General features: G+C 40.0%; 1 protein-coding gene across 3 annotated transcripts in view; it reads left to right on the forward strand.

Moving 5' to 3' along the window:
• The window catches only part of LMO7 (LIM domain 7), a 199,370-nt gene extending 183,366 nt beyond the window's left edge, over positions 1 to 16,004 (forward strand). For all 3 annotated transcript variants that reach the window (XM_030312057.1, XM_030312062.1, XM_032592170.1), the window contains 9 exons: positions 458 to 550; positions 956 to 1,293; positions 2,137 to 2,202; positions 4,271 to 4,323; positions 7,470 to 7,683; positions 10,877 to 11,158; positions 12,573 to 12,681; positions 13,794 to 13,896; positions 15,223 to 16,004. In XM_030312057.1, the coding sequence (XP_030167917.1) occupies positions 458 to 550; positions 956 to 1,293; positions 2,137 to 2,202; positions 4,271 to 4,323; positions 7,470 to 7,683; positions 10,877 to 11,158; positions 12,573 to 12,681; positions 13,794 to 13,896; positions 15,223 to 15,245 (1,281 nt within the window). In that variant the 3' untranslated portion in view covers positions 15,246 to 16,004. The remainder of the gene's footprint in view (positions 1 to 457; positions 551 to 955; positions 1,294 to 2,136; positions 2,203 to 4,270; positions 4,324 to 7,469; positions 7,684 to 10,876; positions 11,159 to 12,572; positions 12,682 to 13,793; positions 13,897 to 15,222) is intronic.
• Positions 16,005 to 20,034: the final 4,030 nt, after the last annotated feature.

The following is a 20,034-nucleotide window of genomic DNA, read 5'->3' on the forward strand; positions in this document are numbered from 1 at the left end:
AAGGGGCTCTAATCAATTACAGCTGTGGTAGAGGGTGGCTATAGATTCAATTCTGAGTATCTACCCTTCCCTCAGACTGTGTTTTAATTTGATATAAGCTATTTGTTTAAGTTTATTTATTTCGAGCGGAGAGAGAGAGACAGAGGGAGAATCCCGAGTAGAATCCATGCTGTCAGCGCAGAGCCCGACGTGGGGCTTGATCCCACAAACCATGAGATCATGAGCTGAGCCAAAATCTAGAGTCAGAGGCTTACCCAACTGAGCCATCCAGACACCCCAATGTAATAAGCTATTTTGTACTTTAGGGATGGTAGTCCTATTGGTTAAAATAATATCACTGCCTTTAAAGATTGAGATGAATGGTAGAGCTAGAAAAAAATGCTAGTAAAACAGATTCTGTTTAACATCATTAACCTGTTAATTAACTAATTAACTAACATGCTGTCTCTTCTTATAGGAAAAATATCAACGTGAGCAGGAGAAACTCAGGGAAGAGTGGCAAAGGGCTAAGCAGGAAGCTGAGAGAGAGAATTACAAGTACTTGAATGAGGTAGTGTTGGAGTATGCTGTGTTCTCTGTCTTGGTGAAATTAGCTGAAAAACGGAAGATACTATATTTCACCTGGCTTTGGCCACATATTCACTTAACACAAGCTCTTTGGAAAATACAGTGAGCTTTGATTTGTCAGAATTTTGCTTTGATGTTTCAACCTTTCTCTTAGTTTCTCTAGAGTATCATTAAATAATTGTGTTAATCAACTCTAACTGCATCTTTGTCTTCTTCTGTCTCTGTCACCCATGTGTGGCTTTGTTGGCAGTGAAACTTTTACCATCATTCCAAGTGGAATTCCAGGCCAACTGCTATAAAGTCTCTAAAACTGACTATAGATCTGTCTTTATGACATCATAGAAAGACACAGATTTGGACGGGTTTCTTGTTCTCTCTGGTCACCTAGGAACTGATGGTCCTGAACTCAAACAGCATTTCTCTGACTGCACGGGAGCCTGCCGTTGCCAGCTGGGAAGCCACCTGGGGTGAGGGGTCCAAGTCCTCGGACCGGGAAGGAACCCGAGCAGGAGAAGAGGAGAGGAGCCAGCAGCAAAAGGAGGGTGCGGACGAGGACCAGAGAAAGAAGCTGCAGGAGCAACTAACTCTTGAGAAAGAGAGGACACCGGAGGAGCCACAGTATCAGGAAGGGCAGGAGCAGAAGAGGCATCCGGCGGAGGCCGAGGAGCGCAAGCACCAGGCAGAGAGAGAGAGGGAAACTTCAGTCAGAATATACCAGTATAGAAGGTTTGTTCCACAGCCGAAGGGCACTGTCGTATTTTAAATTGGCTTGGCTTAGTTGTATCCGTTCCCCACTCCAGAGGCACTATGTTGATCCCTACCATCCATTCTCTCCACAGGCAGCCCAGTGGAAACCCTTTACATTGTATACCTGATCCTGTCACCTTACTTCCCTGCTCACATCTATTCACATGGCTCTCTGTTGTGTTAGAACACCACCCAAGTCCTCGTAGTAACCTAGAAGGCTTGCACGAGCTGGGTCTTGGTCTACCTAGCTTCCTACTACTCTTCCCCTCACTCTGTCTGTTCCAGACACACTGGCCTCCTTTTCCTTCCTTGAAACTCTCCGATGCATCCTGCCCCAGGACTTCTGCATTTCTCAGTCCCTGTGCTTGGAGACGTCTTCCCTCACATATTTGTTTGTCTTACTCATTTTCTTTAAGTCTCTGCTCAAATGTCACCTTCTCAGACTTTCTGGAATACCTCATCTAAAATATGTGTCTTTTCCCCACCCCTTCTCCCGACATACCATGCTTTATGTTAAGTGTTTGTGGCCTTCCTGCCCACTGAAACATAAGAATTACATTTAATACTTCTTTGTTTTGTTTGCTTCTCTAGCCCAGCCCTAGAACAGTAGCAGGTATACATCTGTGGGATGAATAAATTGCAAAATATGCTATTAGTAGTTCTGCTTTCTGCAGTGCTTGATTGAAATACTTGTGTTTAGTTTTTAATCCAGAGGCCGTCTCATAAAGAGGCTAGAATAACATTGTTTTGGTATCAATTCCTCAAGCTCAGGAAAGGCATTGAAGTCTGATAGTTTTACCGTAAACTCCTCTATCTTTTTAGGCCAATTGATTCCTATGATCTACCAAAGAGAGAGGAAAAATCCCCAGGGTTGCTTCCTAGTGACAGGTATGTAGGACATCTCATTGTAATATGGTTGGAATAATTGGTTTAAATGAATATTTGAGGGCTTGCCTAGATGTTTTGTAGGACTACTTTAACTTTTTCTGTGTGTGGGGGGGTGGATAGATACAAAGATCTTGCTGGTTGATCTTTGTACGGACTAGCTTTTGCTGTGTAACCAGCTACCCCTAAACTAAGTGATTTAACATGGTTTTGTGGGTATTTTGGGGCTGATTCTAACTGGCAGTTCTTCTAATTGATTGGGCTCCTCATACATCTGCTACTGGTTTACTAGGCAGCTCTGCTTTGGGGAGTTGGCTGACTGTCAGCTGGGATGATGAGGACAACTAGGCCATATGTCTTTCAAGACCCAGCAAGCCAGTGCAGTCTTATGTACGTGGTGGCTGAACAGAGAGAGGGAAAGCGAAGAAGCATGCAAGGCTCCTTGCAGTCTAGGTTCTGAACGAGCCCGCCAATACTTCTGCCACATTCCATTACCTAAAATCACAGGCCAGCCCAAGTTCACAGAAGAGAGAAAAACTCTACCTCTTTCCATGTAGGAGGAGCCACAATGCCAGGGGAATGGACGCTGGGTAGAAGTGTGTTCATCTTCGGCAATCTACCTTAATTTTTGTTTTAAAGAGGTTACAAGCAATGGCCTAAGCTTACTCGAAGTCATGTGTGGACATCTGAAATGAGAATTGCGGCCTTCTCTTAGGCTGATTAGAACTACCGGTCAATTCCAGTAAATGTTATATATGTCTTAAAATTCCCTGAAATGTTAAATTTAATGCTTGAAAGTAACTTTAAAATGCTTTGCAGTTCTGAAACCATTAAGGACTTCGGGGTAGAACTCTGTCTATAAATACCCAGTGTATGACCATTAATTTGTGTTTTCAGAGCTGACATTTCTTCTTTAGGAAGTTTGCCTTAGATATATGGAAAGAGTCATCTCTATGGGCAATGAGGATGACTGAGTAGGACTCCAAGTCGATAGGGAACATTAATATGTAGGTAGTAATGGGCTGACATGAAGCTAGAAAATGTTTTAGCGATGGATGACCTTATTTATAGTGAAGGTTTCTGGGTAATTGTGGATCATTAAAATGTGTATCTCTCTTTTTTAAAGATATGCATTTACTTATATATTTAAACAATCTTTATTTATGTGGCTTATTACCTTGAGAAAATAATTAGATTGCAGAGGCAAAATCAGTAACTCCTGGAAGTATAAAACACTGCTAGGCATTTATGATGCAGCATGGGCTGAGGGGCATTAAGAGGTGTGGCTGGACACCTCGTAATAAAAGTGTTTTCTATGTTAATACAAATGAAACCATCATGAAAGTTGCTAACAGTTGTGATACATTATTATGTCCTACACATTATTATATGTTGTATATATGCACATGTATGCTCTATGCATACGTTATGTGTATGTATGATAACATATATTATTCGTTATTACCGCTATCATTTGGAGTTCTTATGCTTACAGAGTGAGAATGAGAACAGCATGGGTTGATACAGAAACCTAAATGTTGCCATTACAAAGTCAGGTAACTTCATAGGTTCCCTATGCCAGCACGGGTGAATTCCTCTTTGCACTGCCAAGATAGCATTGGTCAGTGGCTGTTTCGGAGTAAGTACCCTAGTGCCCAAAAAGTCAACTTCTTGACCCTTGGGCAGCATGAAGAAAGTGGGGGACAGTATGATGTTAGGTAATCTGATGACAGATGTCTGGTTTAGCCTGTGAGATTGAGATCTGGAAGAGAATCAAAGTACACAGATTGGTCAAAAATCATAGGCTTAATCATCCTACAAACTGGAGAGGATCTTCACATTTATATCTGCTTCAAGCATCAAGCTGTTTTCTTATTTAGAGACATCGCTGTTTTCTGCTACCTTGTACAACATGAAAAATTCCTTAGTATGAAAATAAATGTTGCTCTCAACAGACATAGGAAATAAATCAACTGCTTTAAAAAGCAATCTTTTTGGTGTTCTTACATCGCAAATGTAAAAAAGATGTTCCTAATGAGACGTCTGTAACATGTTGTGTTTTGTGTTGTAGGAATAAATCCAGATCCACTACTGAACTGGATGATTACCCTACAAATAAAAATGGTAAATGTGAATTTTCCCCCCAAATTCCTCAGCACAGTTGCTTGTTTATGCTATCACACGCTATGATCAGTATTTTTAAAGTCAATATATTTCAGATTCATTAAGATTACATAATTAAAATACCAAGTATTTTTAGCATTTGTGTATAAAAACAAAACTATCTTGTGGTTATTTTGGCTTTACTTTATAATGGAGGGGGTACTGGGAGGTTAAAATGGTTTTAAATAGCTAATGAAAAATGGGCATTTTTCAGTGCTGCTGATGGTTTTGTATAGATTTCATCTTGCAGCCAAGGAAATGGGACAGAGAAGTTTTCTGCAGAATACCAGGGGACTTAAAAATTGTTTATAAACTTGAAATTGTACATTTAAGTGCCAAGTGTCCCAAAGTCCGAAATGATAATCATTTCACTAACTTGGCAAAAATGAGCTGGAACCTGATATTATTAGTATAAAGTGTGCTTTTAGAAATGCATGTGGGGCGCCTGGGTGGCTCAGTCAGTTGAGCATCTGACTTCGGCTCAGGTCTTGATCTCATGGTTTGTGGGTTTGAGCCCTGTGTCAGGCTCTGTGCTGACAGCTCAGAGTTTGCTTCAGATTCTGTCTCCTTCTCTCTCTGCCCCTCCCCCTTTCATGCTCTTGCTCTCTCTCTCTCTCTCAAAAAGAAATAAACATTAAAAAATTAACTAAAAAATTAATAAAAGGAATGCATGTGACTGAAATTATATAACTAAGCGGGGAGGAGCCCCAAGCATAAAGCATCACTTTAGAACAGGGTTTGTATATCAGTCTTTGGGTAAGCAGGGTGTTGGCCGGTTATATGAATGAATCGAAGGTCCAGGTGAGGATTGAGATGAATTTGGTGGACATGCCCACTGATGGATAGCTGCTTCCAGCTCCAGCCTGCTGCGGCATTGTGGGAGAACGCAAGCCTGTGAGGGCCAACTGTTTCTGTTGTAAAAGAGAAGTTAATTGGGGCGCCTGGGTGGCTCAGTCAGTTAAGCGTCCGACTTCAGCTCAGGTCACGATCTCACGGTCCATGAGTTCGAGCCCCGCGTCCGGCTCTGGGCTGATGGCTCAGAGCCTGGAGCCTGTTTCTGATTCTGTGTCTCCCTCTCTCTCTGCCCCTCCCCTGCTCATTCTCTCTCCCCGCTCCCTCTCCCTCCCTTTCTCTTCCTCTCTCTTTCAAAAATAAACATTGAGGGGCGCCTGGGTGGCACAGTCGGTTAAGCGTCCGACTTCAGCTCAGGTCACGATCTCACGGTCCATGAGTTCGAGCCCCGCGTCCGGCTCTGGGCTGATGGCTCAGAGCCTGGAGCCTGCTTCCGGTTCTGTGTCTCCCTCTCTCTCTGCCCCTGCCCCATTCATGCTCTGTCTCTCTCTGTCTCAAAAATAAATAAACGTTAAAAAAAATTAAAAAAAAAAAAGAGAAGTTAATGAAAATCCACATTTTAAAAAATCTTTTAAGTGCTGACAAGGATAAACAAAATTTAAAACCTCTGTGAGCCAAACAACACATCTATAGCCCTAATTGGTCTAGTTTGTAACCTCTGGTTAAAGCTCATAGAATTTAGTTTGTTAGGTTCTATGATCACCTCCTTCTCCTTAACACATAGGACCTTCCATTATCTGGTCCTGGTGTAAATTTCCAGCTGTTTTGCTGTCTTTCCTGTCAGGAACCCTTATCTTAAACCAAAATTTTTTCTTTCCCAGTTCCCAGTTTATCACATGCTCTCTGATCTTGTTCCTCTGGTCTTACTTGTTTGGATCTCTGAGTTTCTTTCCCCCGTGAATTTGCCCTAGCCACAATTAAAATCAAACTTTAAGTACTTCAATCTTCAATGTTTGCTTTCTTCCCTTTACTAACTGTAAAGCTCCTGAGTAGCAGGCAGTGGAACTAATGAAATGAAGTATTTTATTGAAAGACTCAGTTATGCCAATAAGGCACTTCTAAAATAGAAAATGTTTAATTTAAAATCTGACCAGGGGTGCCTGGGTGGCTCAGTCAGTTAAGAGTCTGACTTTGGCTCAGGTCATGGTCTCACAGGTTTGTGGGTTCGAGCCCCACGTCAGGCTCTGTGCTAACAACTCAGAGCCTGGAGCCTGCTTCGGATCTGTGCCTCCCTCTATTTCTGCCCCTCCCTTACTCTCTCTCTCTCTCTCTCTCTCTCTTTCAAAAATAAAAAATAAAAAAAAAAAACCTGACCAAATTGATAAGCTGTATGCATACACAAATGTAAATGTAGGTATGTATGAGAAAACTTTGGCCTTTTTCACTGCTCACTAATGCAGAGAGGTGCCATGAATTTTGAAAAAAATGACAACAGCAGTAAATGTGGAGAGTGAAAGGAAACAAATCCTGAGATGAAATTTCCTAATCCAAGTTGAAAGGGGGAAAATACTTCAAAGTTATGGATGTTTTACCCAAATCAGAAATTAATCAGCTTATCCAATGAGACAAAGCCTTCAGGATAAAACCTCACTTAATTGTCATTCATATATTCAGCATCCAAATTCTGGCTTTGTCAGTTTCTTAGAGGACAAACAAATCTGATAACATTCCTCGGTTAGCATTTGGGTTACTTGACTATTTTTCAATTTCACAAAAGCTATTTCAGTGATAGAATGTGCTCTTATTCCTACAATTTGGTCATGACTTATTCTAGAACGTACACTCAGGAAGACTTGAGTCATGTCAGCTGGAGATGCAGGCATATATATCTTCCTCCCCCCAGAGAGAGTATATGTTTTTTGAAAACGTGTCACAGCAAGCTTTCGACGAGCATGTGTTTGATTGATTTAATTTCATGAGGAAAGAGAAGCGGAAGAGAAAGTATTTCTAGATGATCATTTTGAAGCTTACTAGCACTGAAATCAATGCTGGTTGTTTCCTTTTTGGGAAGCCTGCTTAAGTCTTTCTGGGTGCACCTGTGACGCGCCTCTGGGTGTGGAACTGGAATTCGCAGGAATAGCGGACTTACTTCTGTGTTCCCATGCAGCAGTCTTATTGAGAATTGATGTTAGCATATGTGCACAATGTCATATTTTTTGCTACATTGTATTTGGAAATTTATCCACTATCCAACCTCCTTTTTTTTTTTTTAAATAATAGCTAATCCTGCAGTTTTTGATATGTTTTTAATTTAGGAAGCAGTAAATATTTAGACCGAATTGGGAGCACTAGCTCATCACAGAGGAGCTCCAAGAAGGAACAGGTGCCGTCAGAAGCAGAGTTAGAGAGACAGCAAATCCTTCAAGAAATGAGGAAGAGAACATCTCTTCACAATGACAACAGCTGGATCCGACAGCGCAGTTCCAGTGTCAACAAGGAGCCCATTTGTCTGCCTGGGATTATGAGAAGGTGCGAGAGTTTTTAGGAGTTAATTCCTCTTCTGTACTGTGAGGCAGATATTTAATTTCTGGACAGGTGGGGGACTTTGGACAGGAGAGTTGTCGTAATATTTTTTCTTATCTAAAATTCAGTGGAGAAAGGGCAGCACAGTGAATGTGACTGGGCACATGTTCGAGCGCTTATTTGAGGGCCAGACATATGCCAGTTACTTTGTCTACCTCATCTGACTTCCTCTGGGGAAAATGTTTTGAGGCAAGGATGGTGATTCTGTTCTTCCATATAAAGAAACCGTGGCTCAAGCCGGGAATACACTTGGACAAAAACACATGGCTAACAGGTTGCAAAGGTGGATGTGAAATTCTGAAGTAACGATTCAGTCGCTTAAAAAATTTATGCTGCTCTTTGTCCTTCCTTGGCTGCTGAACTGAGAAAATTAAGCCTGTTTGTTTATAATGAGCTAATGGTTCATTTGGAATCATAATAGTGTTTACACAGTGTGAAACCTAATTTTTGTAACTTTAAGGAAAACATATAGATATACATTAATTGAAAATGAGAAGATGAACATTTTGAAAGATGTTGATAAATGAATACTGAAGCTACTTTTATTAAGTGTTTTGCCAGGTGACAAACTGAGGAAAATTTGGAACACGTTACAAGGGATAATTATCTCACTATACAAGGAAATTTCATAAATCAATAAATAAATCGCGACAACTTTATAGGAACATAGACAGGTGGTATGAACAGATAGTTCACAGAAAAAGAAAGTAAACATATAAAAGGTTAACGCTACTCCTAAGACAACAATGATGTATCTCCTTATAAGATTTGTAGAGGCTTAAATATTGACTAATTCAATCTAGTCTTAGCAGTGGTATAAGGAAACAGGAATTATTTCTCCCAGTTGAGTGGAAAGTTTTTCAGTATGTATTCAGCAGAAGCTTTTATGTCTGTACCCATGTGAGCTACCTAGTTTCTGGCACTTTATCTTCTGAATGTATTTGGATAAATATGCAAAAGAGAGACCAAAGGATATATACTTAAGTATTATTGGCAATAGGTAAAAAGAAAAGAATCAGAATATCTGTGAATAGGAGTGTACTCAGTTCTTGCTAAACAACTAATGGCACATTGATGAACCCCAGTTTTGAGGTGGTATATGATACAGCAATGTCTCTTCCGTTCTTTCAGAGTTGTGTAATATTCTACCTTGTCACAATTCTTATCACAACTGACTGGGCAGCACTTTGGATGATGTTGGTTGGGGCACTCGGACAGCCCTTTTGAGCTGGTGTTGGCAAAAAAAAAAGTTACTTTCTCTTTTGATAAAGGATGAGATAGTACATCATTTTGACTTTGTAGGCCACATCAGTGTCTGTCACATATTCTTTGTTGTTTTTTTATGACTGTTTGAAAATAAAAAATATTTTAGCTCATGATTTGTGCATATCCTGATGGTGGGCTGTAATTTGCTGACCTCTGATGTAGTTGCTGCACTGAGAGCTCATCTGGAGCTCTTGGTGAGGAGCCTCTGCTCCTGCATGGGCCTCTCCCATAGCTGCTTGAGCTGCCTCATGACATGGTACCTGGATTCAGAGGGGAAACCTTTCGGTAGGATAAGCCCTCATGTGCAGGTGTGTCACATGGCCAAGCAGAGAATCAGTGGGAGGGGACCACGCATGTCACGTGGCCAAGGAGAGAATCAGTGGGAGGGGACCACACAATGGCCTGGATGCCAAGAGCATGAGTCACGGGGGGTCTCTCAAGTACGGTCTACACATGAACCGGCGTGAAGATGGTTCTAATATAATACATGCTCCATGGAATAAAGTGAGTTATGAAGAGTATGCATTGTGGAATAATCCCAGTTGGTTAAGAAAGTTAAAACCATGAACACATTACATACGTGTATAGACATGGCTGTACTTACGTAAATTTGTATCTGTTTGTAACTCTGTAAACAGAAGAAGTCTAGAAGTTAACAGTGGTTACCTCTGGGAATTAGGGCAGGTAAATTGTGGTAAGTGAGGGTGGTCGGGGGGTCTACATTCATCCCTCAGATACCCCTCTATACCGCTTGGGTCCTTTTCATCATGATGATGTAGTATTTCTCTAATTATAAAAGAAAAAAATGCGTATTTTACACTTGGGATAAAAGATCAAGTTTTAAATGTAGTAACAAAATTGACCTGTTAGAAATTAACCATTTATAATTTGGAGTCAACCTTTGTAGATCAGAATTTATGTAAGCACTCGACTTTAAGAGAGGTTTTCCAGAAGTTGTATTTAATTCAGTTTGTGAGCTAAGTTCTATATTAAGTGCATATTCACTTTAAGGGAAGTAGCTGGTGAATGCTTCCACAAGATAGACATTGAAGAGTTGACTAAATTCAGGGTTTGGGGTGGTGAGTGAATGAGGACTGCATAGTAGGAGTGGTCTGGATTACCCTGGAATCAGACAGACACTGTTGAAAGCCAGTTCTACCTAGCTCTTTTTCCTACAGAGAAGGTAGCATCTGTGAGATATAAAAAAATTGTATATAGTGTGTGAAAAATAAAAATTTTGGCTACGTTTCGTCTAACACCTGATATATATATATATATAAGTGCCTAAAATGGTATTTTTTGGTTCAATTTTAAAAATTAAGGTATGGGGGCGCCTGAGTGGCGCAGTCGGTTAAGCGTCCGACTTCAGCCAGGTCACGATCTCGTGGTCCGTGAGTTCGAGCCCCGTGTCAGGCTCTGGGCTGATGGCTCGGAGCCTGGAGCCTGTTTCCGATTCTGTGTCTCCCTCTCTCTCTGCCCCTCCCCCGTTCATGCTCTGTCTCTCGCTGTCCCAAAAATAAATAAACGTTGAAAAAAAAAAATTAAAAAAAAAAAATTAAGGTATGTCTATTCAGCTGAATATTTAAAGGAAGAATGTAGTAGTTTATTTTTAAAAAATTAATATTTTCCACTTTGGTGTTTTTTATTTTATCTAAGCACCAAGTAAATAAAAATAAATGAAGATTAATTGAATATGAAACATCATGATTCTGATGAAAAGAAACTTTGGTTATTAGTGGCAACTTTATATGTAATGGGACTCGCTAGATTAATACCTACTTACAAAATACAGAAGGTAGATATTTTAGTGACTGTAATGATAGATTCTAGTTGAATGTATTATATAACCTTAATTAACCCTTTCTGTGTTCAGAGGTGAATCTCTAGATAACCTGGATTCCCCAAGATCCAATTCCTGGAAACCATCCCCTTGGCTCAATCAGTCTTCAGGAGTCCATGCTTCCTCCTCCGTTCAAGACTTCAGTCGCCCACCACCTCAGCTGGTGTCCACGTCAAACCGTGCCTACATGCGGAATCCATCCTCCAGCGTTCCCCCTCCTTCCACTGGTTCTGTGAAGACCACCACCGCGCCTTCTCCCGCACCACGCAGCCATTCTCCTTCAGCATCACAGCTGGGCTCCCAGCTACGCAACAGGTGAGAACCCTAGTCTTGGGGTATTTTTTCATTAAAATTTCCCCAGAGTCTTGTCCAAGTTTTCTGGTGAAAACCAAAACCAAGCCTTTTGGAATCTGTCAAATTCAGCGTTCCTTTACCAAAATTAATTAAGGTTTTCTTAATAGCTTTCCATGCTGCCCTAAGAGCATTTACGGATGTCTTGTGAAGCCATCGGAGACCTTTGAAACATGTGCTTCATTGCCACTGTCCCGTTTGCTTGTGGTCTGTGCACACGTACTTGTGTAGTTCTCAACGTGGAAGTATAAAAATATACAGTAATTTGTGAATGCATTTGAAATTTATGAGTAAGAGCAGTATTATAAATGTTTGACTTTTATTGAGACTATATGCAAACTCTTTTTTTAATAGGAACTGAGTGTAAAAGGAAAACATTATAACCCAGCTCCATTGTCTGTGCAACTTTTAACAAGCTGGAGAAAAAATGTTAAGTAGTTAGATACTGCTTTTTTTGTTTTTGATTTTCAAACCATTGCTGGCTACTTATGTAGTTTGCCAATATTTTGTTCAGACTACAGAACCCAGTTCTGTAGGTTAAATGATGCAGGAACTGGTTGGAGTCGTAACCATAGACCTTGACTCAGCTTGTCTTCTGATGTGGAGTAAAACTCAGACATCAGCCTGTGTTGGGTTTTGAGGTTTGTTAGCCTCTGCACAGACCCAGTGCTTCAAGAAGCCATGTGTATACTCCGAAGGGAGTTCTAGGCATATAGTACTTTCCATTGCAATGAAATACTAAAGAGTAAAAACACGGTGATTAATATTGGAATTTTTTTTAGCTATCAAATGAGGGATTTGTTAAGAAGACATAGCCATCTAAAATAATGTTACTTGTTCCAGGATCTCTAAAGTGTGTATCATGGAGTTTTGAATTAAGAAGGGATACGAATTTGTGGTAAATGTGGGGAGAGATGAAGTCTATGGAGTTGGAGGAAGGCAGAGGACAGAGTGTGCACTTACTTATCTGAGAGCTCTGCCCTACAAGAGCAGATAGGAGACGGGCTGTTGACTTTTTTGCCCTGGAAATGTCTCTCTCAAGGAGGCAGCATGGGCAGTGATACACTGTGTCACTACTGTGCTAGTACGATGGGATGCAATGGTAAGATGTGATCTAAGGACAGTAACGTCAGGAGGTACAGAATGGACGAATTACACTGAAATTGTTCATTTGTACAAATAGGTGTCAAGGGTTTCGGAACCACCATGGAGATCCTTCAAGGTACAACATAGCATACTTTGATTGTCTGGTGACCGCTCTCCTCCCACAGATACATACTTTCCTAAGTAGTTATTAATGTTAATGCCAGAGTGTGATTTTAAGTAACCTTGATTTGAGCAGATGAAAGCCTCCCTTCCATTCTTGTTCCGCATCTAGGTCAGTCAGTGGGAAGCGCATGTGCTCCTACTGTAATAACATTCTGGGCAAAGGAGCCGCCATGATCATCGAGTCCCTGGGTCTTTGTTATCATTTGCATTGTTTTAAGGTGAGATGGAGACAGACAGCCTGTAGGCCCGCAAAGCTTTGCTTGGAGAGCGCATGGCTTCTTTGCGCGCTGGGTGTGGATGTGTCACTAACAAAACTCCGTGCTACATGCGTCAGTCTGTGCTGCACTTTGAATCACAAATTGCCTGTTCTCAAACCTTAAACTAGTTTCAAAAATTAAGTCCAGAAACACTATGTACTACCAGCCTCCAATCTGTTAAGATTCTAGAAGTCAAATTTACAGCTTATAAATGCTTCATCTAACATGCTGTCATAGGCATACCTGAAATAAAATTTACCAGTGTTGTTAAGAGCATGGGGACATGCAATTCCAAGTGTCTGAAAGCTTAGCTTTACTAGGGAGAGTATGTGAAGAAGAACATTGTAAATATTTTTATAGCTGCAAAGCCTGCTTACACCTGGTGGGTTTCTGCCCATAGGAACTAAGCCTGTAATTACTTTTTTTTTTCTTCAATATCTATCTTTAGGGACACATCTATGTGATTCTAGAACTTGCATTGGGCCAGAAAGAGACTTTGGTTCTTATTCCTGGAGTCTCGCAGACCACAGCTTGTTTAAGCCTGTGTATTGCTGGCTTGAGTGGTTCCTGGGCAGAACAGAACGAGTCAAAGTAATTAGTGTTTGAACATGTGGAACCGATATATGTTGCCTTGAAGTGAAAGTGCCGCGTCCAAACGCTTGCCAGGCTGGTGCAGTGGGGACACTAGGTGTTGCCCACCCCAGAGGAAAGTGCCAGAAACCCACTCCTCATTTACCTCACTAGTTCATGCAATGCCTTATCCTCTCACATTCCCCTACAAGAAACGAAGACTGAATTCTTTCAAGCTAATCAGCAAATCATTTTTACTCTTTTGGTATATTTAGAATGATAATTTTGACTCTTAAAATTGGACTTAAGAATTCTTTAATGTCTCATCTGGCAGGCTTGATTTTCATCTACTAATTATCTTTTGGGCTTTTCTCCCCCCCTTTGCTGAAATGTATTTAAGAGCTTAGAAGCTGCATTCTGCCCAATCTTTTCTTGTTTTTACCTAAGAGTGCCCCAAGACTTCCTGAGCTGACTGACTGTGGTGGTTCTTTCTCGTTCCTCAGTGCATTGCCTGTGAGCGTGACCTCGGAGGCTCCTCCTCAGGAGCTGAAGTCAGAATCAGAAACCACCAACTGTACTGCAATGACTGCTATCTCAGATACAAATGTAAGAGAGCAAATCAGGGAGAAAATTTCTTGTCTTCTAAGGAGACCACGGGTTCCCGTGCATTTCCCTGAACCTGCATCCACATTCCCCTCAACCTCCCTGCCTTAGATGCCAGGCTTTAGGAATCTTAGTGTGTCCCCCTCAAAGAGGCTGCGGTGAGTGGGTCAGTGCTCCAATGCCAGCCACACTCTGGTGGGTCAGGGGTGGAGAGTGAGGAATTGGAAAGGGATGTATGGCTGAAGCAGGACAGCATTCTGTGCTGTCTGCTCAGTGTTTGGAGAAACTTCTAATGACTTGAGGATATCAACAAACCAAAACAGACAGCTAAAATGATCCTTCTGGGTAGACTGTAAGCTGTTTTTTGGCAAAGAGTTGGTCCCTCATCATTAGCTGATTCCTGTTAGCTAACAGTGGGCTTTGATTATGTGATTCAGAACATGACCAACTTTGAAACCTATGATTTAAAAAAGGTAATAAAGAATAGTTTATGCTTTGTTGCTATACAGTCATATAGCCGTATATACAAAATTTAAAAAAGGAGAACATTTATTCTGATTATATGGTGTTTCAGTGTCATTTTTGGAAAAACTGAGTTTTTTAAAAACTTCACATGCTGGCTTGTGTCTAAGCACGTTTTTGTTTGTGTGTTAATAAAACATAAGATAGCACAAATAGATTGCATATTGTTTATAGCCACATAAAGACAACTATTACTGCTGTTTATATTTTGAACCTTGATGCTGGTAACATGTGTTTCTTCCTTATTGTGAAAGGGTGTTACAAGTGGTATCAGCAAAACCATTTGCTTTTGAACTCTGAGGTATTTATATGGCCCTTTATGTGAAGAGTGCTTTGAAAATGGTTTCAGCTCAGTCAACTCTCTCTTATCTGTCAGCGGGTTGTGAACCTTCTCTCCCCAGCATCCCGTCCTTTGGATGCGACCACTGAGGTTGGAGAGTGGCAAGGCTGGGCATGTAATGGCGGGAGTGTGTGTATGTGTGTGCGCTTTTCTCTCTTTAATCAAATTCCCAAGCCAAATATATTTGATCTTTGGAATCTTCAGGGGAAAATTACCCATGCCTTTTCTCTCCTCCAGTACAAATAATAGAGAGTTGAGTGTAATTTCTATATTAGCAGTTTATTTTTATAAATAATTTTAGAAACGAGGCTGTGATTTGCCTAGCTTTACCCTAAGTGAGTGACAAGGTCACGCTTTCTACCTCACGGGGCCATTCTCTGAGTGATTACCACTATGTATCCCAGGCAGCGATACTCAAGTATTTCTCAGGCCTAAGTACTTTTCTTTTTTTCTCCTTGCCCGATCAGCTGGACGGCCAACCGCCATGTGATGTAAGCCTCCCTGCGAAAGCACTGTTGCAGATAGAAGAAGAGGTGGTTGCTGCTGATGTAGATCTATAAATACATGTTGGATTTCTTTTGTGCTCTTTTTTAAAAAGGATAACACTTTTTTTTTTTTTTTGTCTCTCTAGATTACATCAGAGCATTATAGTCTTGGTAGAACGTGTGTTTTTGTTGTTGTTGTTTATTTATAAGAAGGTAATTCTGTATGGGGGGAAAAGTGCAGTATTTACTTTTTGAAGTCAGCATCTTAAAAAGCACAAGGGAAAAATAAGAACTTCAAAGTATTTTTGGCGCTGATAATGATCTAGTTTGACTTTCTAGTGGTGTTTTGAAGAGGGTTATTTTATTGTTTCTTTTTTAAAAAGGTTCTGAAACATTATTTGAAATAGTTAATATAAATATATGATTGCATTTGCTGTTTATTGTAATGTATACTAAATTAATACAGAACCGTATAGAAAATGTCACTAAAATCTACCCACAAATCTGCCTTCTGTATCCTTCTTTTCATCTATGTAATATTGTGCTTTTTTTTTTTAAGAAAAACTTTTAGCATACGTGACATTTTATTTGCTTGATGAAGAGATCTCTATTTTCTTCAGAATTGTCGCTAAGCAGTTCTCAATAGAAAGCTGCTGTTTTTCATTAATACAAAATCATCAGGGTTTGTATACCAAAAGTTTTCTCCAGGAACTAACAAGCCTTTCTGTTCATTGCATTTGTAAATAAACTTGCTGTTGCATTAAGGAATGGTTCTCCTTTTTCTTCTCTGTGTGTGTGTTTGTCTACCTCCCAAACCTTTTAATCCGATTTCAGTATGTGGCTTTTCTTGATATTTTTTTATTTAGCGTCTTTACTGAGATATAAACTAACATATAATCGACTTCATATATTTAAACTGTACGATATGACAAGTTAAATGTGTGTGAATACCTATGAAATTATCACCATACTCTTGATGTTGTTTTATGTGGAAAACTTTCACTAGGAACTTTATTTTAGAGGGAAGGTTATTTCTGAATGCAGTACACTTCGATAGTAAGAGGTGAAGTGGATAGTACATTGTTGAATCATTTGGTTAAAATCTTCATTCTTCTGCTTCCCCAATGATAAAAGAAAATAGTGGTTTAGAAAAACCTTCATATGTTTTCAGTCATATGTGGATTTTGAGAAACTTAACAGAAGACCATGGGAGAAGAGAAGGAAAAAAGATAGTTACAGAGAGGGAAGCAAACCATTAGGAACTCCTAAATACAGAGAACAAACTGAGGGTTGATCGGGGTGGAGAAGCCAGGGGTGGGAGGGGGAGGCAATGGGTGATGGGCATTGAGGAGGGCACTTGTTGGAATGAGCACCGGCTATTGTATGTAAGTGATGTATCACGGGAATCTACTCCTGAAGCCAAGAGCACACTGTATAGTATGTTACCTAACTTGACAATAAATTTTATATATTAAAAAAATTTATGTAGAAAAAAACACACGTACTTTGTTTTAGAAATCTGGAATGGCAATGTAAGAATAGAAAACTAGCATGTTTTGAGCAAAAATATCAACTTGCACGAATCTTTTGTAACAAAGTAGAGTAGAAAATTCTAGGGTATGAGAACTGTATTCGGAATAGGTTAGAAATAAGCTCTAATATGGGAGAAAATTTAAAATTTAGTTTGCTCTTATTTTTTAGTACTTATTTTATTTAATCTAAAATAAAGAATGTGCTTCCTGGGGCACCTGGTTGGCTCAGTTGGTAGAGCATGATTCTTGATCTCAGAGTTGTAAGTTTAAGCCCCACGTTGGGTGTAGAGATTACTTAAAAATAAAATCTTAAAAAAATGTGCTTATTGATGAAAATTTATCAAATGCCTCAAAGCATAAATTTCTCAATTCCCGAACTCCAATGACAAGAGCTCTGTTTGGATTCATTCTGTATACATTTACCCTACATTCTTGGTTAACACTGGATTGTGAATTTTTCTGTGTTCTTAAAATCGTTTCTGTTTATCTTTATTAATGGTTAATATTTAGTTGATGATTCTAATGGGCATATTTCAGTTGTTTCTAGTAAGCATTTTAATATATGCAATGATTACATATTTACATATAAATGTATTTCTAGCTTAAATCCTATAATGGACTCTTTGATCATTTTCTTTTTTCTTTTTTTAAAGTTTATTTTGAGAGAAAGAGCACAGGGAGGGAGGAGCAGAGAGAGGGAGAGAGAGAATCCCAAGCAGGTTCTGTGTTGCCAGTGCAGAGCCCAGCATGAGGCTCTATCTTACCAACTGTGAGATCATGGCCTAAGCCAAGATCAACAGTTGGACGCTTAACTGATTTAGCCACCCCAGTGCCCCCATTTTATCTCTTTATGTTGTCATAGATATGAATTTACTGACCCAGAATATAAGTGCATGCTTATATATATATGCATATATATATATGCATTTTAAGACTGTCACAATATATATTGCCAAAGTGGTTTCTGGAAAGATGCTACCAGCTTAGATCCCATGAGCAGCACATGGGCTTGTCCATTTCATTGCATGCTTGCCAAAATGAGTTTCTATTGCCTTGTTGTCTGCCTGACACGCAGTAGCCCTCAATATGTAGTAGATGCAGAAATTAATAAACTGCTTCAATTTGTCATGTTAATTCTGCTGCTTCTTGCCTGTAGCACAAGCTTTAGTTCTTACATCATGATTTTAGTTTTCTGATCTGACATTTTTTCTGTTACTCCTTTTCATCTAAGTCTCTTGTGTTTTCATCTTTTTTTTTAACGTTTATTTATTTTTGAGACAGAGAGAGACAGAGCATGAGCAGGGGAGGGTGAGAGAGAGAGGGAAACACAGAATCTTAAACAGGCTCCAGGTTTTGAGCTGTCAGCACAGAGCCCAACGTGGGGCTCGAACTCATGGACCGTGAGATCATGACCTGAGCCGAAGCTGGACGCTTAACCGACTGAGCCACCCAGGTGCCCCAGTCTTGTGTTTTCACCTTATCTGTTCACTTTTCATCTCATTATGTTCTTACAACTTTTTTCTCATGTTTCTCACATTATCTTGCTTAGTGATATCAATTTTGTTAGTATAAATTGTTAAGACAGTTTTCAGAGGTTTTCTTCTAAGACACTGGTTCTAGATACCTTTGTAGAAGCACATGAGTATGTGTTACTTCATCTAGGAACAAGGAAAGATTCAGTCATTCAGTATTTTTTAATTGTACTTTATGTCCCAGGTAGTTTTGGGCACTGTAGATAGAGCAACAAATCAATACAAAGTCTTGCTTCTGATTGGGCTTAGATTTCAAGTGGGGGGAGAGAAAGGATAAATGCAGGAAAATGTAACTTATAATAAGGGCATCGAAAAACAAATGACCCAAGGTATAAGGAGGATCGACAAGTGTGAAAATGAGAGTTTGGCCATGCATTTTGTTTGTTTGCTTGTTTTTTGTTTTTTTTTGTTTTGTTTTGTTTTGTAAGGGTTGTCAGAGACTGCCTCTTTGACCTTTGAGCCAAGCCTGAAGGAATGAGGAAGCAAACCTTACAGGTACTTGAGAGGAAAGCATTCCAGACATAGAGGAGAGCAAGTGCAAAAGTCTTGAGGTAGGAGAATACATGCTGTGTTCACGAAGCAACCATGGGGTTGGAACAGAATGAAAAGGTGGTAGGAGATGTGGAGAGGGAAGGCACAGGTCAGCGGGCTGTTATAGGACTTTGGACCTTACTTTGAATGAGACAAAGAGATGTCGGAGGGTTGAGCAGAGGAGTGAAATGAATTACGTTTTATAAGGACTACAGACCACTGTGTGAACTAGAGATTGGAGAAGGGCAAAGGTAAAAGCAGGGAGACGAGTTTGGATTCTATTGAAATGGTCCAAGCAGAAGATGTTTTCTTCAACAGGGTAGGGGCAGGGGAGGGAAGGAGGAGTAGGCAGATTATATGGCGTGTGCATGGGTCTTGGAGGTGAAGCTGACAATTCGATGATGGACTGGATGGAACGGGAGAGAAAGGGAAGAGTCAAAGTCTATAGTATTGTCTTGAGGAACTGAAAAAATGGAATCTTCATTTCTTGGAAGGGGTCAGGTTGTGGGTAAAGCACATTTGTGGTAGTGGGGCAGGGAGATCAGAGGTTTGGTTTTTAAACAGGGTAAAGGTTGAACACTCTATAGATCATGAAATGACAGTGTCGAGTAAGCAGCTGGCTAGGCATGTCTGGAGTTCAAGGGTTCAGAGATGAATGTAGAACCCATCAGTATATAGCTAAAACTAAAGCCGAGAACCAGGAAGACTCATCTGGGTTCTGAGTAAATAGAGAAGGTGTCCAAGGACAGCACTAACTTCAGAAAGGAAAGTAGGATGAAAGTTTGTTGTATTCAAGAATGTAAACTTGGCATTTTACCTAATTTTCATTTATATCACAGGGTGAGAACTAGCCAAACAAATTAGAAACTATCTGGATTCCAATGAAGAGAAACAGAATAATAAGCACTGCCGGTTAGAATTGAGGGATGTGTCTAAAAGGGTATGTCAGGGTTAGGATTCAACTTGTTTTATTTAGCACTTTAACATCCATCCCTGCAATCTGAAAGAGAGATTAAAGGCATGCTAACGCAAGTCCCAGTTCATACCAGTAAAAATGGCATTAAAAAAACCCTAATTTGTGTTTAAAATTCATGTGTATGGGACAGGAAAAACCAACTTCCAGATTCTTGTCATAAAACACATAGGTGCTGGGAGTATATTTGATGAAGACAAAGCAATCCTTATTCTCGTATGGAGGA

Source organism: Lynx canadensis, chromosome A1, assembly GCF_007474595.2.
Source record: "Lynx canadensis isolate LIC74 chromosome A1, mLynCan4.pri.v2, whole genome shotgun sequence".
NCBI lineage: Eukaryota > Metazoa > Chordata > Mammalia > Carnivora > Felidae > Lynx > Lynx canadensis.